Source organism: Bombus affinis, chromosome 12 (genome assembly GCF_024516045.1).
Source record: "Bombus affinis isolate iyBomAffi1 chromosome 12, iyBomAffi1.2, whole genome shotgun sequence".
Lineage (NCBI taxonomy): Eukaryota > Metazoa > Arthropoda > Insecta > Hymenoptera > Apidae > Bombus > Bombus affinis.
The window spans coordinates 9,958,401-9,982,787 of record NC_066355.1 but is presented as its reverse complement, the minus strand read 5'-3'; the positions used below and the strand labels follow the sequence as shown (position 1 = coordinate 9,982,787).

At 34.0% G+C, this 24,387-nt stretch overlaps 3 protein-coding genes across 4 annotated transcripts; 1 reads left to right on the top strand and 2 right to left on the bottom strand.

Annotated features, from left to right (window-relative positions):
- The first annotated feature begins 246 nt into the window (after positions 1 to 246).
- On the top strand, positions 247 to 4,882 carry LOC126922392 (ornithine decarboxylase antizyme 1). The gene is given in 6 exon segments (XM_050734950.1): positions 247 to 488; positions 2,370 to 2,469; positions 2,471 to 2,572; positions 2,716 to 2,965; positions 3,056 to 3,213; positions 3,364 to 4,882. Coding segments are annotated over 5 exon segments (654 nt in total). The 5' UTR covers positions 247 to 402; the 3' UTR covers positions 3,172 to 3,213; positions 3,364 to 4,882.
- LOC126922786 (uncharacterized) lies at positions 3,490 to 19,409 on the bottom strand. The gene is made up of 23 exons (XM_050735647.1): positions 18,801 to 19,409; positions 18,167 to 18,716; positions 17,857 to 18,005; positions 16,273 to 16,417; positions 15,696 to 16,051; positions 15,090 to 15,552; positions 14,064 to 14,762; positions 13,326 to 13,729; positions 12,851 to 13,040; positions 12,459 to 12,659; positions 11,747 to 11,817; positions 11,359 to 11,643; positions 11,188 to 11,265; positions 10,075 to 10,256; positions 9,888 to 9,976; positions 9,743 to 9,800; positions 9,533 to 9,659; positions 9,344 to 9,462; positions 9,188 to 9,256; positions 9,038 to 9,098; positions 8,699 to 8,914; positions 8,365 to 8,535; positions 3,490 to 8,292 (listed from the first exon to the last, which is right to left on the bottom strand). The coding sequence occupies exons 1-23, from the start codon at positions 18,916 to 18,918 to the stop codon at positions 5,798 to 5,800; spliced, it is 7,296 nt and encodes a 2,431-aa protein (XP_050591604.1). The 5' UTR covers positions 18,919 to 19,409; the 3' UTR covers positions 3,490 to 5,797.
- Positions 19,410 to 20,286: 877 nt separating this feature from the next.
- LOC126922391 (ras-related protein RabJ) lies at positions 20,287 to 22,625 on the bottom strand. 2 transcript variants are annotated; one of them, XM_050734949.1, is made up of 5 exons: positions 22,437 to 22,625; positions 21,782 to 21,890; positions 21,509 to 21,604; positions 21,175 to 21,302; positions 20,287 to 20,968 (listed from the first exon to the last, which is right to left on the bottom strand). In XM_050734949.1, the coding sequence occupies exons 3-5, from the start codon at positions 21,546 to 21,548 to the stop codon at positions 20,474 to 20,476; spliced, it is 663 nt and encodes a 220-aa protein (XP_050590906.1). In that variant the 5' UTR covers positions 21,549 to 21,604; positions 21,782 to 21,890; positions 22,437 to 22,625; the 3' UTR covers positions 20,287 to 20,473. The 2 variants fall into 2 exon arrangements, with proteins under 2 accessions (XP_050590906.1, XP_050590905.1); XM_050734948.1 differs by having other exon boundaries at positions 21,509 to 21,691; positions 22,437 to 22,619.
- Between the last annotated feature and the right edge of the window lie 1,762 nt (positions 22,626 to 24,387).

Below are 24,387 nucleotides of genomic sequence, written 5' to 3'. Positions count from 1 at the left end.
AATATTCTTTATGCATTTAGTTATCTGAAATAAAAAACGGGACATGTACTTTTTTTAAATATATCTATAAACACCTCATTCCCGAAAAATATTAATTCACATATAAAAATGTTAATATTGTTCTAAATACAAATTAATAGTTATTAATTGTGTAAATGGAATGTTGTGAATGAAAAAATCTAATCGATTTGAATCAATTCGATATAACTCGAATCGAATCGAATTAAGTCGACATTTAAGGAGGAGCGCTTTAGTATCGTTTCATTCGCCTGAGTAGCACGGTTACCTTGGTGTGTTAGTAGTTCTACGATACTCTTATCGGATAGTGATCGCTGGTCTAGCGAATATTTCATTGTGGAAAAGTAAAAATTACGGCCGCCAAAATTTTACGAAGAAAGAAGTATGAGTATTAACTCCGGTTTACCATTAAGTAATTGTGGAAGTACTAAAAAAGGCATAATAATGCCAAGTTTAATATCCAGCAATTGGTAAGTACCGTGCGACTACTGCGCCATTTCTGCCTTTGCTTGATCACCGCCATTTTATATTCTATTTATTGGAATTTATGTTATCCTTACAATTTTTCTTCAACCAAAACTTCTTATAAAAGCTATATTAATAGCAAATGTCGAAAATCATTATTTTCTTTCATGAATAAAGATTTCATCAGAGGTACTTCAGAAATATGCAAACAACGCATTAATAATTCACATTACCTTTCGATTCTATCATTTACCTTGATAATAGTAAAAATCTTCGGATTTATAATATATTTTATAATCACTGTTATATTCTCTTGTATGCTAGGAATACTTATAAACAAAATTATACATTAAAGAGATATAATATTTTGGAGTAAAATGATTCGATAGAATAAATAGGAACTAATTAAAATTAATGGTGCGAAAATAAAATGATAATGAAATTTTAACGCGACCTATAATTTTTTGAAAGTATTATTTCCATAATATAATACGCTGCCACGTGAATCGTGAACATCCATCGCGTGACGTAGAATCGGCGCGTATGCGTCGACACATTGTACGTGTCAGCTGTTCCTTCTATACATGTAAAGCACAAAAATCTAATAAACAAATTTTGTTACAATTTTATTTCAACCGAATAAATTCCTTTTCATAAGAATAAAAATCGAGGTTGCATTAATATTACAGCAGTTTTTACTAATTGGCAATATCGTATATATTTAATACAAACTGTTATACCGAAACGGAAATAATCGTACATTAGATGTATATGTGTAATATATAGATAAAGCATAGAGATTTCTTACATAATTCTTATTGTAGTCTAGAAGTTGGCATGTGTGGAATAAAATCATGATATAATCATACTTTCAATATTAAATCATAGTTAGGAGAAAATAGTTGTCAAAACAAACTAATTTTACTGTAACGATATAAATAAAATATATAGTAATTAATTACATCTTTCAAGCATTAAATAACAAATGTGAAATCATCAATTTTCCACGGTGACAATTGCGTTAGTTTTATTACGGTGCGAACGATAACCAATCGTATAAAACCGAACGGAAAGACGAAATGAGTCACTACAAATCTTTATGAAAATGCATATTCAGTTTTTATATAATTAGCAGTCTGAACAAAAATATCCGCAATACAATTTTAATCTCTTCTTTTTCCTCGTTTCACAATCGTGCAAAGATAAATTTGAATGTACTTAGTAGAAACTCGTTGATAACGAATGTACTTACAATAAACAGTGATATCTAAATTTACAAGCGTATCTAAGCATACAAAGTCTTAATCATAATTATCTTCCTCAATAAGTTCACTTCATTATCGAGAAATGCTATATATATATATGTATATATGAAGAAATGCTATATATATATGTTGAAAAATATTCTCTATCGCTAACATTAATCATGTGTTTGTTAGCTTCTTTGAACTATTCTATAATTAATTTCAATTTATGATATATTTGTCAATTTCACATCAACCGGTTTTATTAATATGTTTGAGTTCGAAATTTTATGATTTTCCATGAATACCTTATCTAATACATTACGCGCCACATACGCGCGGCAAGTACAAGATTCCAAGAAACGAAAAAAGAATATAATTTTTATCTTTTTAAAACATTGTGAAATGAAATGTAAATATATACAAAGAAAGTTAAAATACTTAAAAATATAAATAACCTGATAGATAACTAAAAAAAGGAAATTAATTACTCAGACATTATTGTAATAAAAGTATATCAGACAATAGTGATAACATAACTAATCGTGAGCACAATAAAATTTAATTGACAAATAAAATTTTATAACTGATATATACTTTAAGCATATAAAATATGAATTGACGGAATATATGGAATTACAGTGACATGTCAAGTAAATATATGGACGAAAGTTTAGAAGAAGGCTCTAGATTCCAACAACATTATTGTATAACGTTGGGTGTGGGGCCTCTGTGGTGGTCCTGATGTGCCCCATGCCGCATTGTCTGTATCTACAGTCAACACAGAGAGCCGCGGCGTGGGGATCAAGCAGAGTCAGCTCTCTGTGAGCTCCCACATTGTTCAAGTACGTATTTACAATTATTATATTAGATGAAAATATTTTTCTACATCATTATACTATTTAAAGTATTATTATATTTTCTATATTTAAATTTTCTCTATATTTGTTTATAAGGTTTATATGTATAATTCCAATCATGTTACTAGGAGGATGAATTATTGAAAGCTGTGCGAAATAGCGAATCATTACGCTTGACATTTACTTTACATTTGACGGAAAGCACATCCGTTGAATGGGAAACTGTAGTATGGCGTCATTGTCTTTACATCCGCGTGCCAAGCTGCCTTTTACCCGAAGGTTCGAAAGAAGGTTTCGTGTCTCTCCTGGAATACGCTGAAGAAACATTACGATGTACAAGTATCATCATTTGTCTGCGTAAAGACAGAGCGGATCGAGGTACTTGTCGTCAACCGTTCTTTGACTCCAATGAAAATGATTATGAGGAGAAAAGCTTCTCGTCTAAAACACTTTGTTGTTATGGTTTAGCAATGCTGGTTCGTACCTTCATGTTTTTGGGCTTCACTGTACTACCGCCGACTCACTCCTTGGTACCACCAGGCAGTGATGCTGGCAATCTCTACATGCTCTATGCCATCGAGTAGTCAACCAGAAGCTCGACTTTCTCTTTCAAATTTAACGCACAGGTATTTTTTTTTTGTTTTTGTTTTTGCGTAAATATTATCACTTTAATCAGTCCATTTTTTGTCGATCTAAGCTTTTAAGCTTTACTATTTTCAAGTAACTCTTATCTTTTTCTATACTTTTTTTCTTTTTTGCCTTTTTCTTAATTACAGGGGCTAACAAGTACATAAACGGAAACATATACGTTCTACAACCATCGGAACGAAAAATAAATTACAATCCAAAGGTTATATACAAATAATAAACGGAATTTCTTTCTTTTCTATTTTCTTTGCTAGTTTATGTTATTTACTACTAAGAAAAATCGCCAGTTTAGGATTTCACGAAAAAATATATAAAAATTCAAAATTTTCATTTCGCAATTCGCTATGATCATAAAGTAAATTATTGTATTAGAAATTAACGACTTCGAAAGATGTAAAGTATGTAAAATATGTCAAAAATAACATTTTCAGCACTATACAACCTTGGCGTTAAATTTAAAAGATATCTTTATATGTATACGTACGTACATATATATATATGTAGAGAGAGAGAGAGAGAGAGAGAGAGAGAGAGAGAATGAGTGTGAGAGCGAGAGAGACATGAAGATGTATGGAGAAAAACGAAGAAATACAGAACAAACCGAAACTGATAGTCGGGTATATGTAGTTCGCCAACATAACAGGTTGCGGGCGGAAATGTCGATTCATTCTCTTGAATACAATGTTAAGATCATATGAACAGCTGACGAAGCTTCCCACGTAAAAAATTTGACGGTATCAAGGCTTAAAAGTTACATAAACCTATGAAACGTCAAATTATAAAAGAAATTTACTACTAATAAATCTCAATGTTAATTGTATCAAATTGGATTTTACCGCGTTTTATTCTGTATTATTATACATTTTTAAAATCATTTGTAAGTATTATTCTATATACACATATACAGATATTTTATATATGTAACGATGCGCAACTAGTGTTTGGTTTGTCTTAAATAATTAATTTTTGTTTAACTTGTATTTTTTACATGATGTATACAAATTCATTACTTTCCCAATAAAGATTAGTTTAAATAAAGCATCAACTTGTGATACGATTTATGAAACTTTGATATCATTCTGTATCTATAATGAGATGTGCAAACATAATTCTAAACATAATCCCAATTAAAAGATATATTTATAATATTTAAAATATTTCGTTAAAATGTTTACTAAAACAATCAATTACACACTGGTAGCGATCGTTGTAATCGTAACTAGGTCAATATTTTCTTTTTGCTTTATTATGTTTAGGTATTTAAATAATATTTCTAATGGCAATGATTGTAATTATAATTATAATCTTTGGTAATCTGAATCAATTAACATTGTGGAGTTTGTTTTAGTAAATGCGTTCTTTAGTGTTGACTTGATAATAGATGACGTTAAATGACGTAAAACAAGTGTTAATAGCTTGCTAGAAATATAGATAAGTACAGAATAATGAATTAGTATACGTTAACGCAAATAGTTTACGATTTTTCTTGAGTTTTCAATTGAAAATAAAACTCTCTGCGTTCTATTAACTATTATTGTATACTGTATTGATATAGTTGATTACGTGGAGATACATGTATGTTACATTTATTATTGTGGAATTACCGAAAACACTCTTGCTAAATAAAACTTTAGAAAAATGCATAAATTTTGTACTTCGTTCTATATCAGAAGAATTAAAGAAAAAAATTAACTTTTATATGTATACCTTTGTATATACAATGTCCACACACGCACATAAAAGTAGTGCTCGAGTTCCCACTTAACAGAAGCTCCATATCCTCACTAACCCGTTCCTGTAACTAGCTTCATTGTGATAGATGACGTCGAAACTCTGCATTACGTATATTAAACAAACTTTTCTCTGTATCTTACTTGTACTCAACGCTTTTCACTTTAACTCGAAATTTGAAACGTATTGAAAGTCTAAAAAGTCAAAGAAATAAATTCCTGGAATATATTTTTCCGAATAGCTACAACGATAAAATATCGAGTTTTTGTAGCTACGCAACATTACTATATAAAGAATTATATACTTAGATACACGCTTTAAACTTGTAGTATCTTCTCATGTAATAATAATTTATTATTTCATATAAAGGTACAACTCAGCAATATAATCGTATTAATAATATTGATACAACATAATTCAATGATTGTGTTATTGTATTATTATTGTAGTATTATTAGCAATGTTTCTAAACAATACAGATTGCATGTCGTATATAAAGTGTTGGTGATTTAAATTATGTTCATTGAACATAATTTAGAACAATTTTTAGTCTCTGGTTTCTTTAATGGAAATAACAGAATACGAAAATAAGCAATAAAAATGAAAACGAATGTACTGATACATGATACAATATCGATACTATTTATAAGATTCACTTCCATTTTATTATATTTTATAACATTCTTATTCAAGTAACTTGTTATCTCGTACTAATTACACAGATGTAACTTAGAACGATTTGAAATATTGGATAATTCTCTAAACAGTTATACAACTTATCATCTACGACGCCTAATTAATTCAAAAACTTGTACTTCACTTCGTTTTATTTTATAGTAAATTAGTCCTTTTGATGTCAATATCAATTTCATCTGAGTTATTTTTTGGTACCAAACCTAAACTGTTTAACATTCCGGATGGTGCTGTATCCTCAACCGGGTAGCCAGACACTTTGTTACATTTAATCAAATGGGTGGCTAATTGATTTCCATCGGTTGTTGCATAACCGCATGAACATCGCATCTTTTTATTTAATGGAATATTAATAAGAGGAGAAGGAACTACCAAACTGGTCATCGGTCGTTCGTTATGAATTTGTTGTTGATGTTCCTTAAACGCACGCCAACAACAAGTTACGTAGCGACACAATTGGCATATTTGTTCGCCTGGATAATGATCTTGTTCATCTATATCCTCTTCGCATTCTTTACAGGATAGATGTTCAATTGGAACGTTCACCGTAATTGGACCAGTGATCCATTTTTTAACTCTTTCATCGTGTGGTAATTCCGTAACTGGACTATCGATTTCAAATCGTCTATTTTGAAATCGTTGTTTTGAAATCATTATTCCGTTATTACCAACTGAATACGGAACAACCTTTGTACTAGACACAGAATCATGCAATTGCCTTTGATGACTTTTTAATGAACTTTTCTGATTAAACCAAAGACAACATCTGGAACATTTATTTCCACGTCCTTGTTCCCTTCTGATAACATGTCTTTGCATATGTAATAAGAATGCGTGAACGCTGGTAACGTTGGGGTTGCCTTCTTTTGCAAAATCTATTATTTTTAAACAATAAGGACACTGTAACCCTTCGCCCTTTTCATGAACACGATAGAAATGATCAATAGCGTCTTTATGACTGGAAGTACGATAACCGCAAATTTCGCATCGGTAAGGCATCTCCGAAGGACAATGCATCGACGATAAGTGATTAATTAGGAGACCAGTGTTCCCGAATTTTTGTTCACAAATGGCGCAAACAACCATGTCACTGTCAGAATGACCAAAAGTGCTGTGTGATTCCGTAACGTGTGTGATCATCTGATGTTGAGATGAAAATGCAGTGCAACAATACCGGCATACAGGAGAATTTGATTGTCCGGGTACTTGTGGTGGCACATGGCCAATAGTGTGTTCCATTACATCTGTATTTGAACGCAATATTGCAGCGCAAAGAAAGCATTTAAAATATAGGGAACTTTTATGTTCTTTTAAAAGAAGAGTTTTATCACCTTCCATAGTAGCATAGTAAAATTCTTGCAATTGTATCTGATCGTTTTTACATTCCTTATCTGTTTCTCTGATACCTTTCGAATCGTAGATGGCTTTTTTCACCTCGGGTTCTGGGCTAATGGCTGTTGTTGGATTTCTCTTTCGTCCCCTCTTCGGACCAGGTTTCGCTGTTTGAACGGAAGGCAATGTTTCTTGTTGTTTCATGTTGCTACTACTTGGAATCAAAACTTCGCAGCCCGAAAAAAAATCTTCTTTATTTATCGTCATAAGCGGTGTCAATGGTGGTGAATTCGTATTTGAGTAAGACCAGTTATGAAACGGATTAGCACCTATCTTATTCAAACGATCTATGAGACTTTCGTTTGATTCGATTCCAGTTTGCTCTGCGATATGTTCGATAATGTTGTCAAATGCTCGGGCAGCAGTCGTTCCGTACATTTCTCTCCATACTAATTCGTCCAAAAATTGTTGTATCATTTGTCTACTAAGCAAACTAAGAGTATTTTGAAACATTCTCGGGACAATTTTTCTTAAATATTCCATAATGTGATAATTGCTCATAAAATTTCGGGGACCCTGATCAGAAAATGCTGACTGTGTAACATGATTAAAACCCATTTCTTCAAGAGTGCTTTTATCAACAGTGAAGTCGGTCATAATTTTCGTATCCGGGTGTACCCACTCCTTCAATGGGTGTAAAATATTATTGAACCGTCGTTTATACGACCTATCACCATCTTGCACCGGATCACATGCTCTTAATCTTAAATCAAGTGTGGCATAATGCAATACACCAAGCACTTCGACTTTAACTTGTCGTAAATTTCCGTCCTGCGATGTTGTACCTAAGCTAATTACACCAACTTGTATCACGGAATTTTTACCTCCCATTTTACGAAATTTATCGCAAATTGCGGCAGTACAAACACTACGTAAATGTGTATAAAAATTTTTCACATATACATTTGATACCTTCACCCAGGAAATAACATTTTGAACATTTGTTTGACATGCCCAATGATAAATTAATTTTAAAAGAATGGTAGGTGTATATGTAGCACCCTGAAAAATTGAACCGGAAAAGAGGGAAACAAAACGATCTGCACAACATTCTGAAATCCAAACGTATCCTCCCGAATATGGAAATGTACCGGGATCACTATACATTCCTAATTTCAATTTCCTCTGATAATTATTATTATGTTGCGTACAAAATTGTTCAGACTTTACCAACCCTTGCTGTATCAACCATTCAGCAAACTTTGTAGCCGAGTACATGAGTACACTCTTGACTTTCAAATCTGAAACGTACATTAATAATTTATATAAAGAAAAGGGTGGCAACCGATAATCACACCCATGTTAATAGGTACCTAACTCCGATCTTTCTTTCTGAGCTACTATTGGCGCGATATCCTTTGTACGAAGATTCGGTCTGGCTACGATGACCAACGAAGGAAATGTCCTGCCTCCGTTTATTTTGTTGAAAGTTACTTCCTTTCCATCTGGAAGATTCTTCTTCGCTTCGTCAATTTGGTCGCAAGCTAAAGTGAAAGATTATTGGAATTAAAGCAGAAAAATTCTATTTATCTACTACATTGACTGCAAATAAATTATCTCTAACGTCAATTCGATTTCCCAGTCAATACAGAGCAATCAACGTGACAATCATAAAGAGATTAATTTCACATAAATTCTTCCTCTAACCTGCACTTTTTCCAACTGATATTCCACCAATACTTGTATGCTCAGTTGGTTTTGCAATAGCCAGTTTTGTTGTTGTTGCCGACACCGTTATCGTTGGTGATACCGTTCCTGTAGTTGTATTTATCGTAGCCGATGTTGATGACACTGTCGGTGTAACCTGTTGTTTACTTACAGTTTTTATTCTGAGATTAGTAACACCTTGTGGGCTGGTTGTAGCTAAAACATTGAATTTAATTTGCAGAAGCTATGTGTCTAGCGTACGTAATTAGCATATAACTAATTTGTAGATGCTTTATATCTTACTGAAGGTATATTTCAAAGTGATCAAATGGTACTTACTTGGTGTAACAACATGTGTCGAGCATCCTAATTTCTGTTTTCCACGAGGTACTAGCGTGGGCTACATGATCAGAGTAAGATGGGATCAGTTCAACAAAAAAAAAAAAGTAAAAAAATCGGGTAGTGAAACGATATTTACGCATAACATACTTCCTCTATTATATCGGATTGCTGCACTTCGAGCACTTTTGTTCTGCGTCCGGAACGAGTATACTTATACTGCAAAAAAAAGTAAAAAAGAAAAAATAAGTTTTCTTCAAAATAGAACTTGTTAGAGCTTAATAAAGTAATGAGAAACTTTTATACATTTTCCGTTTGAGAATGTGCAATGGTAGATATAGTTGTAGCTGTAGATGTGGATGTTGAATTTGGTGTTAATGTTGAAGTAGAGACTGAACCTGATGAAACATTGGTCATAGAAGTTCCTAAAATTTATTATTTGTTACTATTGGTTTATTGTATATGCAAAATAAACAATCATAAACAATTATTTACCTTGAGGTTGAGCAACGGATCCAAGAATAACTCCCATTCGTGAATCCACAACCAATTGTATGTTACCCTGAGATCCATTTGCATTATTTAATACATTCAATTTAATAGATTGGTTTTTATTTTGATTCTGTAATCAATATCACTTTTTAAAGACATAATGATAATTGTATAATACATATATATATTGTTTATAATATCCATAACACTTACTACATTGACAATAGGTTGTGAATTATTTTTAACCGTTGCTTGAGCAGGATTTGAAGGCCTGGTATACGAGAAGATACAAACACTGAGTTTGCTAAAAGAGCAGCAATTGCAAAAAGATAACATCTATGTAGAAAATGATACCTACAATGTATATTGATAACCGTTGACATTGCCTGCTTGGCATACCAATTTACCTCCATGATCTTTAACCAATTCCTCCAAGGTGGCAGCAACCTATAGGTATATAAGTGAATAAATTAGAGGAAAATTGAGTCTACCATATAAAATTACAAAAAAAAGAGAATTGTTTAAAGAAAACAAATAAAACATACTCTGTCATAATTTTCTTTGAGTTCTAATCGTAACACTAACTGTGCTTCACTGAGAGGTTCTTCTGAACATTCCAAATTTAAAGTCATGTGAGGTGGTCGACTGTTCGTTATTGAACGCGTAATCAGTCGTGTTTTCGGCATTTTTGTGGTATGAACAATTTTTTGACAATGTGCAGAACTGCCTACAGGGAGTAACATACATTTAACTTCAGTAAAATTTTACTGTATGTTTTTGCCTGCTTTTCCGCAAGGAACGTTAACAATACCTTCACACTTTTCAGACTAAAATGGGTTTCATACTAAAATAATGAGTGAACTGTTGCTGGGTTTTCTATACATGTAACTTCGTTTATGTGATACCATCCGATCGACTCAAAAATGAACTATGATGGCGGCGTCACCGGCGTCGCCATAATGAAACCAGTGACAATGATGAACAGCACTGCACAACACGTTCAATGCTGTTGTATTAACGAAAGTGATAACGATAACATAATAATGATTAAAGCAGCGACTATCCGAAGATAACCAGATAATGGATAGAATCACAATGGCGAAAATATAAGTTACGAGCAACACCGGCGACCTCTGTGATGGATGGGAAACTCAATGGAGGCGTGGCTTAGATTTCAGTGCACCAATCATATAGACAAGTGTTGACACTCGTATACCAAAAGCATAAAAGAAATCGTCCAAAAATTGAGTCGTGAAAAATCAACATGGAAGACATGAAGGTTTATGCTCTGTGTTATACATAACATGCTATAAGTGTCTCAAATAAAAACAGGACACTCTACTCACTTCTATCTGTCTCGCAAGAACGAGAACTCTGTTGTTTTCCATGTTGATTTTTCATAACTCAATTTTCGGACGGTTTTCCCTAGCGAGTGTCGAGATCTATTTATTATATGACCATGCTCTGGTGGTAAGATGGCAAACTACTGAACGTAGGTCCTTTGGTCTTTCTGTTCATTTATTTAAATCAGCTGATTTATCTATATTCCAAATAATCGCCAGCTTCTAATTTTTTTAATTAAAAAAATGTTCTCTATGATCTGTTCTATTTAATCTTTTCTCTCGTTCAGAAGCTTGCACGGCTGTTGATGTACTTACTAAGCTGTGTATTAATTAAAGAACTCGGGAGATTGACTGATGGGATTGCTGTGTTTTTTAAACGACGTATGCGACTATCTAGAAGAAAAAATGTTGGTAAATTCCTGACACGACTTTTAAAAAATTGTGAATTTTATCTCCAACTCTATAAATAATTACAATAATACTTACTTGATGGGATAAAATCTTCCTTTGTAAAGTGTAATGAGCATACTCTCATAGACGATGATACACTCTTGCCCATTTTTAGAACTTTCACCCATGCACTGTAGCGGTCAATAATTTCCTCCTCATTTAATTTGTTTTTTAATTTAACTAAATTTTCATTTTCACGGGGAAAATGATAAAAACGGACAGTGTCATGTTTACATGCACGACTGTTACAACCGTACACACAGCAATATACTTTACTTTTATTTTTTCTGGCAGAAAATTCCATTTTAATTTTTATAACTGCTTAAATAACTATCTGTCTCTTATTACAATAATCAATTTAATCAATTTAAAATCATTAAATAAATTTAAAAGCACTCGTTTTTCACAACGTGTCCATTCAAACATTGATGATCATATGAAATAATATGGATACTGGATACTCGACCTACTCTCAGTAGTTTAGTTTTGCTGTCACTAGTTGGCGTATCAAATTTTCAGTTTCCTATGGTTATGCAGAGTACATACGTATTTACATAAGTAAGTAAATACATACATATGTACTTGTTAAATTAAAACAAAATTTTTAGCATAAATCATTCAGATAAATTTATTACTTAGATACTACTACGACTCATAATAAATTGTAATTATCTTTTCGACATTTTGTCATTAAATCTTATACACATGACTATATCAGGATATGTATACAATATACATACATATACATAATAAGGAACTGTTTGCCCAAGTCACGGAACATTTTAGTTATTTTCTTTGAAATTAATTAGGATTATTTATCTGGGTAGATTCCGTGTACTACTCTGTATTTTTCTATAAGTCTACTAGTATCATCTTAACAAAGATATGTTATGTACTTCGTAATTATACATTTATTAATTCAACGGAATTGCGATGGAAATATATAATGTTCATAAAGTATATTTCTATCTCGAATTTGTTATTTGAAAAGAAAATAATTGTTACTGTTATTATCACCTAAAGGAAATTCTGATAATGGCTAAAATCATGTAATATAAGAAAGAAAACACTATAAATGTTGTATGCGAAAACGGCAATGAGGATAGGTTTCTTTTTTTATTGAAAGATTCTATCACTGTAGTTTCCATGACTCCTTAACGTTAGGATTATTGGTAGAACAGTTTGGTGGTGATGTTTCGTGGAAGTAAATTACTGGCCAATGACGAGCGGTATATAATGGTGATTGGCGATAACTTGTATGATCCATTGCAAAATGATATGGATAATATGTTTCGCTACAAGGTCTCCATTGATCTTCGTTGGGACCCACATAACACCTATAAGATTGTTTAATTAGTTATTTATTTATTACTAGACTATGAATCTCTGCAATTTCATATTTTTATTAGAGAACTTTTGTACTATAACTTTTAAAATTTGGATTATGTTTGTATGGTTTACAATTAATGATAGAAAACGAAGAAAAATGGAAATAAAATGGAATTAACTCAATCGATATTAATCGTACCAAGGATGATGATATCCTTGTGAAAATCCACATTGATGACTAGGTTCGCAGCAGTAATCCCAATTACCATATTCATTTTCAATTTCACAAGACCAGAATCCAGTGATCTCATTTCGTTGACAGACGGTGCCGTTTTTGCAAGGAGAACCGTTTACCGTATAACGTCGAGATGGGGGAAGCTGGTTTGTTGCTATTCAAATAAAATTAATGGATAGCTATGTTAATGTAGTTCAACCTATAACTCATTGGCTTTCCTTTTTCATCTATACTAAGAATAATTATCATTAATGATTTATGTCGGTCGAGGTTCAGCTATATACAAACGCGTGCGCTTAAGCCTAAATATAGTGTAATTTTAACGTAAAAGTAACTGAAATTTTTTTCGAATACTTGAAAGCGAGGACCAACGATTATGTACAAGAAAAAATGATTCAGAATGTCGACTTTGACAACATAAGGTCATCGAAATACTTACAATGGAAAAAGTTAAGTCCATATTCGAAAGTACCAGGTTCAGGAGGGGATGTGTTGTCACCACTAGCTAACTTATGTTTGTAATCGTGTTCATCAGGTCGAAATTTATTTCTCCATCGAGTGGGATGATAGGAAGCTGGCTCATGAGGGTGATGTATTTCGCTCTCGGGTGTTCTTTGAGCATTCGGATAACCGAACTCAGGAGGATGTGACTGATCGTGATTTTCAAACGTTGGTGCATTTGTCGTATTGAAAGCATTCGCGATTAAGCCACAATATGGATCAAAATCTTTCCATGTATATAATGTGTGATCATTATCGTGAACATAGTCCAGATTTGGCCTTAGATCTCGTATTGATATGTCGCTTAAAAAACAGTTACTCCGTGTATTATCGATAGTAATGCTACGAATGAAATTAATCATTATTGTACGATACTTTTTCAACACTATACATACTTATACTAATAGACTGCGGATGTTTATGCAAATTATTATGTGTGCCTGGTTTTATGGGCACGACTCAAGAAATGGAATCCAAGCAAAGATTTATTTCACCTACTAAATGTTATCATGATTACTATACTTTGGATATTTTATAGCGGATGTCACTGTAATCGTGCTACAACCGGACAAAGAGTGATTTCTCATTCTTTGCATTCTGGCATTTTTCAATTTCCCCTAAATGCATAAGCATTCGCAGACTACATATTAATACTCACCGAAAGTGAAGTACTCACATGTAATTAAACGACATACAAGGTACCACACCGGCGTTTCTCATCGTCGAACACCTCCGACGGCAATCCTGTTTTGTAACAGCTCGCATCGAGGAAATCACTGCGTGAGACATTAATTTGCATGGTCTATGATATTCAGAATAACAAAGTTCGTCCATGTGCGATTGAGAGGATCCCTTGTCGTAGGGAGTAATTGCATTCGAATTTGATAGGGACGAAGGATGCGTTTCGCAACCATAAGATAATGTATTTCTTTCATACAACTCAGCACCATCCATATCTGGCATATCGATAGGATTTATTTCTTCTGCCGGCCAATCGCTTAAGAAACAGTTAGGTGATACGCGTTCATGACTGTACACTTTGTGATTGTCCATCGCATATTTGAAAACGAAACTTCTACAAACAAATTCTTGCGACGTGGTGCACGCAAATTGACATTCTCCAAAATCACTAACAAATATCGATTTCTTCATCACATCCATCGGCATGGTAAATCCACTTCGGATCCTCGAGAAACATTCTTCCAAAGGATATCGATTTGTTGACTTTTTTAAGTAGCAGTTCTTAGCATCTGACGTTAATACGTAGGTATCGTAATCGCGATTTGGTTCAAGATCCGTGTAAAAATTTAGATCCTGATAGGAACGATCGCTTAGTAAGCAGTTATCAGTAGGATTCGTGGTTGCCACGTTGCATCTATATAGATACAAAGAATAAAATTAATAACATAACATAATTCGAAAGGTGACCTCGACGTTCTCTAGTGAGAACGAGGTCACTGATGTTCAACTACGACGGAGTTGTTGAATTTTAACGTTTGATGCGACAAGAGTAGCTAAACATGCAGTGATTTGCGAAAGTATTTGATCAATTACCGTATTTACAAGTTTCTCGTGTTATTCAATATTTATTAAATTATTTATTATTTGATTTATTTAATCGTTATTTGGCGTTATATTTATTTCAAATAAAAAATGCCCAACCCTTGGGTACCAGTATAAATTCTTCTATTCTTTCGCTTACCTATAAGCAAAGCTTTCGCAAGAGAAACTTGTTTCATTGGTACAAAACTCTTCGCATTGTTCAAAATCGTGTGCCGCGCAAGTCTTTCGTAAGACGCTTCTGCTTAATTTTGAACCTGAGGCAGCTTTCACTGAACATTTTCGTGTCATTTGTGATGTCTCGTGTTTTTCATAATATGGTTCCTTTGGAACGGACACGTAATTATCATTATAGCCGAATGCACTGCCGTAATTGTACAATTTCCCATAAAATTGCTCGTTCTCGTTAGGAATGGAATATTCCTGCGTCAGAGGATGGTCTAATCGTGAATTGGGGAAACGTGGCGATTTTGCATCAAAGTATCCTTTATCGTAATCAATGCGAGAGTTGACAAAGGTATTGTCGTTAATGATGTGGGGATTGCGAGACTCCGATTCTTTCCAGTTGCGATTCCAATTCAAATCATGATAACGAGACGTAAAACCTATTTCGTTCGAAATAAAAATAGTATTTTCATTAATAACGAGAAAAATATGATAGATTATTGTCTCGTTTGTGTACTTTGTCTTATATTACTCCAATTACATCGTAATCGTATCGTAACATAATCTAAATAGAATTATTTACCATGAGGCTGTTCGTAATGAAATGGTTTGCCAGATCGTGCGAGACCATTTGAAAAATCATAAGCTGATTCGCGATATAGCGGATAATTCTCTTTATAGATCGAATGATCTGTGTGCACGAAATCTTTATTCGCATTTTCACGATCCAACCATGTGTTTTGACTATTTTCTCGAGAACTTTTTACATAGCTTTTCCAACGTGGTATACCGTTATCATGCCATGCTGAGGAAGGGCAATTGTCAACCTTCTCGTAATAATCGTAATAAGAATCAATCGAAAAATGTTCATCGGTATCCATGCGAAAATATGGTGTCGATGTCAATTCGCATGTGCACTTTGAATCATCGGTCCTACGTCTTCAAATTACAGGAAAATGGTATTATAATCCATAGTTGAATTTTGTTATCGCATATAGTTTTTTTAAAAACCAATTCAATAACACTACGATATTCTATTGCACACAGCTACGATGATTATAAAAAGATAAAATCATTGTACCTCGATTTATCCCTAATTTTGTAATTAAACTGCATCTTGTCAAAAATAAGCAATTGTATATAAAGACATTTTCACATACCTATGATTAAAACCTTTACACACAAAAGTCTTTTCGTAATCACATGCTCGACAACAATCCTGTAGATTTTCACAATTGACGATACGCTCGATGAATAATCCCATCATTTTCTTGCCAGGTTGCAGCTTTCGATGACAAATTATAACTAAATTTTTGAAACATATTTATTTAATTGTAAGCTATACATACACCTATATCACATGCAACATTAACAGATCGTAATACGAGAACATTTGCGTAACATTTACTAATAAACGAATATGTAAAATCCTAGAATTAGGATTTGGATAATCCAATGTCGTATCATTGTAAACTTACGTGGAAAATCATCGTTATTACTTCTCTTCGAGATCGTTGAACTATGAATCGTACGAAGAAGAAGCAGTGAGATAAAGAGACTCCAAAACCACGATTTTGTAAACATATTTGCTTCTGTTTCTTTAATTATTAAAACCGACACAGCCAATTTAGAAAGCCTCCCTTTTCTTAGTCGAAATAATTAAAGTCGTTGTACTTTTTGCCACGATGATTTTCGTAACAAACACAAAAATATTAATTTTCGTGATCATACTTCCTTCATAAATCTTCTTCAACTTCTTCTAACTATATCGAGCTACATTTATTACGTATTAACAGTATTATTGAGTATCAACGGAGAACACTACACCCTTCAAGAGATACCGAACATGTGTAAAATTGTATACGATGGAAACAGCAAAACGTGTAAAAAGTAATGATGAAATTGAAGTCCAGCATGGTTTTATAGAAAAGTGAGTGCTTCGGATGTAATAGTGGGAGGAAATATTCGCACGTTGGAGGAGGGACATCACGATGATTTCTAAAGGTTGTTTGGAAGAATTGGTTTCTTAATATGCAAATACAACGATTGTCTTCACAAATACAGCGAGGACCGTAAGTATCGAGGCATCTATTGATATTTATTACAAATTGAACGCTTCTCACTGCTTCTATCTTCTAGTTGTTTTATTATTGCACTGCCAATATTTATATAAATTCATATATTCATGTCTCGTTCATTAAACGGAGGAAGTTAGTCTTATGCTATGATATTGAATTTCTTCGATATTATTTATCGAATTTTAAAATTGTATTATAATTTTTGATAGAGTCTGTACACAATTCTATATGGAATTCTATATGGAAGATACTTTTTACTTGCCATTTTGTTTCATTATCAATTTACTATTAATTTTTCATACATTAAAATTATGTCACTTTAAAACTAAGCAAGCTCTATTATTTACGTCCTTCGAGATTCGTCAAGGATACAAGATGCTATTATTTCAGCTAGCTCGATCATTCTAATTGTAGTATGATTCGAAAAAATTGGTCATTTACATATACATTCAGTACTTTTTTGTCGATGAGCCATCGCTTCTAAGAAAATAGAACCTTATAGCACGTTTATTTATATTGAGCAATTATTATCACGTAAAATAGAAATGTTTAGAAATCATGGTAACGATAGTTGCTTAATTACACTATCAAAAATGTATTTATTAGTAATGTATTTATGCAGCGTATATATATATATATAGTGGGGCATAAAATATTGCAACTTACCGAAAGGTGTTGGCGATGTTTCTTTATTTTTGTTTCCAATAATATCCAGAACACTACGGTTATTGTCCTCGGAAAGAAATCGTTGATCGTGATTAATAAGCAAACCATAGCTACCAATGCGTCCATGATTCGTCATGCCATTTTTGTTTCTTGAAATTTCAGAAATATATCATTTTACATAATTTCTTTAAATTGTTACGTTCGATGCACTGTAGATTACTGATCACTAAACTGTGGATATTTTCTTTGCCGATGGTAAATATGATTTTCTATCGTTAAAAGTAAAGATAGGAATAAAAAGGGGAATTACCTCGAAGATGTTAGCGTATTATGTGGTACTAATACCGAAATTGGTTCTGGTATTAATTTTGAGAAAGGATTATCATTATTTACAATGGATCCCTTGCTAATAAGCTTATTTGCTTTCGTTGAACGATTTTCATCTTCGCGTACGAAACTTTTATAGAAACGGTCAAAATCGCACCATATCGAATCCCGTCGTTTTTTCGCGTAAACATCGTACTCCTGATCGGTTTCTAAATTTTCTAATGCCGGTATCTGTCGGCTGATTAGACAAGTACTGTTACCCTTTACACCAACGCTAGAAAGAAAAAGAAAGTGAAAGAAAGGGAAGATAATATCGATTGGTAAAATGCCACGGTGGCTCGATAAAACGTCGCGTTGATTTAAACAATTTTTTCGCCATATCGACGATATCCCGTACCCAAATGAAAACGCATTGCAATCGTGCTTCTTTCCTAAGCAATCTTTTTCACATTCCGTTAAACTCATGGCATTAGTTCGTGACGCGATGTCCATTTCGGGTAACTTAGAACCAATGGATATCCTTGTAAAACAATCTAAATCAAAAGATCTATTTTTATCGTTACAATATTTACAACAGAAACACATTTTCTACGAATACGTTTTACTATACGAATTACCATTCCCGGTAGGTGTTAAACGATTATCAATCGTAAGACACAGAGTATGTGAACATTGTCGAAGAATACTGAAAATTTGGAACACGAGTGGCAAAGATATATAAACCGGTCTAAACATTTTAGCATCGGTCTAACGAATGATTATAATTTGCTTATATTTTTGGTCGAAGGATTAATCAAATAAAGATTCGATCGGTTAGAACGGCAAATAACCGGATTCACTATTGTTATAAAACGTAATGACATTATCGATAACGCGGCCATACATCTTACACTAGATACTTTAATCGAAATGTGATAGTTTTCTAGTTAGGTTTCTGTAACATTCAACGATCTAAACTTGACTGAGAATACTAACGAACAGTAATGCTCTCTTATACAAAATGTAAAGAGTGTTCTCCAAAGCCGCTATTACGTTAGAAACGTTTCTCTGCCCGTTGCTTCTCCTTCTTCTGTCGCGGATCTCTACTCATAGACACGAAGAAACTCTTTCAATGTGCACTTGCGGCACATTGTTCTCCTGGTTACATGTACATCACGATGTTCAAATAACGCGCTCCTTTCTTCTCGCGTTTATTCACGCGACTTGGTCGCGCAGAATGAACGCCGCTAATTGGGTTACTCGCACAATACAACTTTACGCTGCAGGTACATACCTGAAATGAAATTAAGGATGCAGGATTTATGTAATTGATTAAATTTATCCTCTGATATACAGCGGCTCGCAAAAATATTTCAACGCTTATAGAAACTTTTTATAAATATATTATGTATCTTATACAAAACGCTTTCGGATTTCATTAACACTGTAACGAATACAGAGCTTTGGAAAAGACGAAATTTACTTACTTATGATAAAAATAATTTCTTGTAAGATTTGCTTTCAAGTTCACATTTGTTTTTCCAAAAATCGATATTCTTAAGTCACGGCATCGTTGCATCAAATGAGCTATACAATTTCAATCGCTTTAAACGATTATCACGTTAAACGGAATCTCTCAAACGAATTCCTTATGCAGTGAATCATCATTACTATGAACTATCTGAGGCATAACGGCATAACCGAAGGTACTGTACTAAAGAAATGCTTATGTAACGGAAGTGAGACGAGTTAAACATAAACAAAGCTGGGATGCGTTACGCTTCGCGAAGCCTGGCCCAAAGAGGGAATGACTCACCTTACCACTATCATTCTGTGCTTATGAGCACAAAATTCCTTTATTTGTTTCATTATGAACATTAACTAGTTACCATGATTAGTACTGAATTACATTAATAAATTTTATACCCACAACTCGTCGAACGAAGAAAAAAATAATTACATTTTTAATTTCATTTCAAATATCACAATTATTTGATGTCGTTATGAGTATGATCACATATATCGTATCAGAAGTACTCAATGTGTCATAAAGAGCGTCAAATACTTTTTATTTTTATTAAAAATGTATTAAAAATATTAGATATATAAGAAAGGCAGACATAGTTATAGAAAAATGTACAAATGACATATATTTTCTTAAATCAAATAAGAATCTGCGCATTGATTCGTGTTCGTATTTATGCACAACAGGAAGGTTGTGATCTTATCTTAAATCGTTATCGAGAAATAATTACAAAGAACATATCATTCCATATTCATAAAATCATTGAAATAAGGTATCGGAAGAAGGCTAGCAACAGGCATAAGGTTTCTCTTGCATTCCGTGAGCGATACTAAGGCGTTGAGCACTTTCCTCGATAATCGGTGTACATAATATGTCTATATCGTTAGGATCTAAGTTTGTCGATTCGTATACTCTTATTGGTGTAGAGTTACGATCGGTTGAAGATAATTCAAGGAGACCTCTAGCAACGGTTAAGAATACGTTCTCAATGCCTTCGCCTTGAAGAACCGACGTTTCATGATAGCTTGCACCAATTTTCGTAGCGTAAAGTCTACCCTCCTCCGCATTGACTTGCCGCTTTTCTATTAAATCCGATTTGTTTCCGATTACTACTAATACCAGAGCTTCTTCCACGTTTCTTCGAAGTTCCGTCACCCATCGTTTCATTGCTGCAAACGTATTGTACTGAGTTAAATCAAATACCAACATAGCTGCATTAGCATTTCGATAGTACATTGGTGCCATTGATCTGAACCTTTCTTGTCCTGCCGTGTCCCAAACCTATATCCCATAAAACAAATAAAGCCATGCAGTATTCAGCTCTAATAATTTAATAAAGATATCTTTGAAAATTCAGTATATTATATTCTATTTTGTCTCGAAAGTGTTTATACAAATTCTTAAGCAACATCGAAAGCTATTTAACGTGTTCTAACAAATAGAAACATAGAGAACAAAGAGAAATAATTTTATATTTATCGTTGTACCCGTAGCATTATTCCTGTATCTTGTATATTTAACTTGCAATTAAAAAACGATGCTCCAATTGTAGGATTCACCTGACTGTTGTACGTTTTCCCAATATAACGCATGATCATGCTTGTCTTACCGACACCTGAAAAATTACAAATTAGAATTAGGTGGTATTACAAAGTAGTTTGAGCATATCAATGTAAACAATAGACTAACCTAAATATTCTTTAATAAAGCTATACAAGGTTATACACGGCTTCGAGGAATAAACGTATATAGGTATAGACACGAAATGTAGAACGAAAGAAAATGAAAAATGTAAAATGTTTATTATTACGCAGAATTTACCTTGTGAACCCAAAACGACTATCTTCGCCTCTATCTTCATTTTCTATGTTAAAGAGCAATACATAATGACACAGCTACCTTCCATTTTCACTTATCCTAGAAGTAATTAATTCAACAACAAAGTGACTTTTGTCATATAACGTATAATCTGGCAAGACAATTACTAAAAACGCTTTTTGGAAACTGTAACAAAGTTTCAAATACATAATAACAATCAGCGAATAATGTTAAAATGTGGTGTATACGCTATATAAAATCTAGATACTACATTACCTGCTTTTATAAGATGACAATATTTCTATCCAGATACCGAAGTACACACTTGAGAAGTGGAAAACACGTTGAATTACGAATCATATTTCAATTGCACAAATAGATTTATCTATTGAAGAAAACACAGTATTACGGCGACATCTATTATCACTGGTAACAACTAGCATTTTGCCTATTCCTATATCTTTAATTTTCTATTTAACTACTTAAATGATAATATACCGACCAACGTGTAGAAAAAGCAATGAAACTCAGTTGTTATCGATGAAGGATAAAATAGAGAATATCTGTAATACCGACTTTGTAAAGAATTGGAGTGTTATTCGCGCCCTCTGTGATTTACTGCGCCGAATATAGGAAACTATATTTAACTCAATTGTCAAGAGCGATAAAATCAATATGTGCATACATACACAATTTCACGGAAAGATCTTTATTAAACTTTTGAGAAGAAAATCTATCGATGTCGATAACTTCGTTTTTCGGCACACCGAATTTTTAATATCGTTCTTTATAATATACGATAGTTTTTGGCAAGTAAAGTCCAAAAACCTTACGCCCTTAAGGAACGCGGCTGATTCATCCAAAAGTTATTATTTATTTCGGTAAACCGTGTAAATTTTATATACGTAACTTTTAAATAAATTATACGTACATATATCATGTTCTTCCCCTGTAGTCTCCGTACGATACGAAGTACCAGTTAACGTAAAATCTGTTTCTTAAAATACTCGAGCAAACGATGCTTCGTTGATTTGGACAATTTTTTGCTATTTCCTGTACAAGATCAACGATAATCTAATAAACAGCGGTGCTATTTCAGAAGGCGGTTCTCGTTCCTCCTTCTATGTTTCCGACGCCATTTTACATTGATTACGATGCGGTTAGCTCCTTCCAATTTCCCACTGTACTATACGTAAAGCGAGTACTTGTTCGGTTCCTTTAGTGCTATCCCTTCTCGGTGTTTGTTCGCTTTATACACAATATACAAGCTTCGTACTCATTACTCGCCTCTCCTTTTTATCTTCCTCTCGTTTCTCGTTATGTTCTCGTTTTCGTTGTACGAATTGAAAATGAGAAACGCGCGAGTCAAGATTTCGCCAATTTGAATTCAATCGCACTTATTTTAACTTTTATTTTATTTCAACCTTATCGACACTTCGGTTCCACGATTCGATCAATCTCGCGTTCGGTAAAAATGTGGCTCGTACGGCGCTCACTTTTGTTCTCGACACCTCGATCGATCGATAAATAGCCGGTTCACGGTAAAGTGAAATGTGAATATCACGTGACAAGTATCAGCTCGCAGCTCATCCAATAGGTCGCATCTCGCGATGCTCTCACTCTGTTTCTCTCGTCCCTGGCATCGTCGTTCTTGAGTTGATTGTCGTAGATCTTATTATCCCCTCTTGTCTCAAAGAGGGACCAAGCTACAACTCGGGGGTGTGTATGCTCTCATATACTCTCTCTCTATTCGTGTTCATCTCTACACGTGTTTGTACGCCTGTGTATGTATACATAGAGGTTAGTCCGACGAAGGGTGAAGTCCCCTTTGTAGCCTTGGGCCAACCTTGTTAGCGCTAATGATGGAATCCGTCGCGAGATCCGCGAACGAGACGAGTCGGATCTTCGATTTCCCGTCATCGCTCGCGCGATTATTCCTTCGTCAGTCGTACAATCGTTTTACGCCACGATCTTTATTCATCAACGAGAATACATAGATCTGCTGCATTGAAATTTCCAATATATAATTTTTAGTAATCCTGTTATGTTTCGATCTCTCTCTTTCTCTCTATCGGATTTTTGATACTTCACGAATCTGTTTTCTCATATATTTAGCGGATAGGTTGAGTTATACGCGAAGGCTACAGGTGGAAGCGTAAGTCGCGTTTCGTTCGATTTTTCGATTAAATATGCGTTCTCTCATCTGTCGGAGTATTCGAAGGACGTTGGTAACATTACCCGCGCGATTTAATTAACGTAGCGACTAAATTGCGCGATACTATTCGTTTCTTTTACGAAACATTATGGACTCAGGGATAGAGAGTAAGGCGCAAGGGCGAACGTAAGAAAGAAGAGGAAATAAAAGATAAATAGAAATAGGAACGAGAGTTGCCGAGCGACCTTATCCACCGTTAGTCACGGAAAGCCATTAGACCGGAAAACGAGGTAGAATCGCAAAACGCAATGGCGTCTAGAAACAAACGACGGCCGATAGGAGCGAACAAGCAGTGAATCACCTAAGCACTTGTTTACCAAGAGAATCAAGAATTCAGGGATGCCGTTCCAAGTCTCGGAATCCTGCCCCATTGGTTTTCCAACCCCACCACGACTTCCTACTACACCGGAGCTAGCGCAATGTCGTCGTCGACGTCGTCGTCGTCGTCGTCGTCATTCGTCCTCTTTGCCGTGCGAACGAAAAGGACAGAAATAGAGAGTCGAAGGTTGGGAGTTGAGAGTGAAAAGCGCATGAGGGGTGACGACGGCCACTGGCAGACTGGGGGTAGGAGAGAGTAAGAGAAAGAGAAAGAGAGAGGGAGTGAGAGAGATAGAGAGAGAGAGAGAGACGGGAAAGCGGCACTAGAATCGCTAAATGTAATTCGGTT

What these genes read in the sequence shown, in the direction of transcription:
- LOC126922786 (XM_050735647.1), bottom strand. Translation starts at nt 18,918, where the DNA reads ATGTTTAGACCGGTTTATATATCTTTGCCACTCGTGTTCCAAATTTTC. An exon ending in CACAACCTATTGTCAATGTA is followed by an intron (nt 9,660 to 9,742) that starts GTAAGTGTTATG and finishes TATTGATTACAG; the next exon opens with AATCAAAATAAAAACCAATC. An exon ending in ATCCGTTGCTCAACCTCAAG is followed by an intron (nt 9,463 to 9,532) that starts GTAAATAATTGT and finishes AATAAATTTTAG; the next exon opens with GAACTTCTATGACCAATGTT.
- LOC126922391 (XM_050734949.1), bottom strand. Translation starts at nt 21,548, where the DNA reads ATGAAGATAGAGGCGAAGATAGTCGTTTTGGGTTCACAAG. An exon ending in AGTCGTTTTGGGTTCACAAG is followed by an intron (nt 21,303 to 21,508) that starts GTAAATTCTGCG and finishes GTAATTTTTCAG; the next exon opens with GTGTCGGTAAGACAAGCATG. An exon ending in ATACAGGAATAATGCTACGG is followed by an intron (nt 20,969 to 21,174) that starts GTACAACGATAA and finishes TATGGGATATAG; the next exon opens with GTTTGGGACACGGCAGGACA.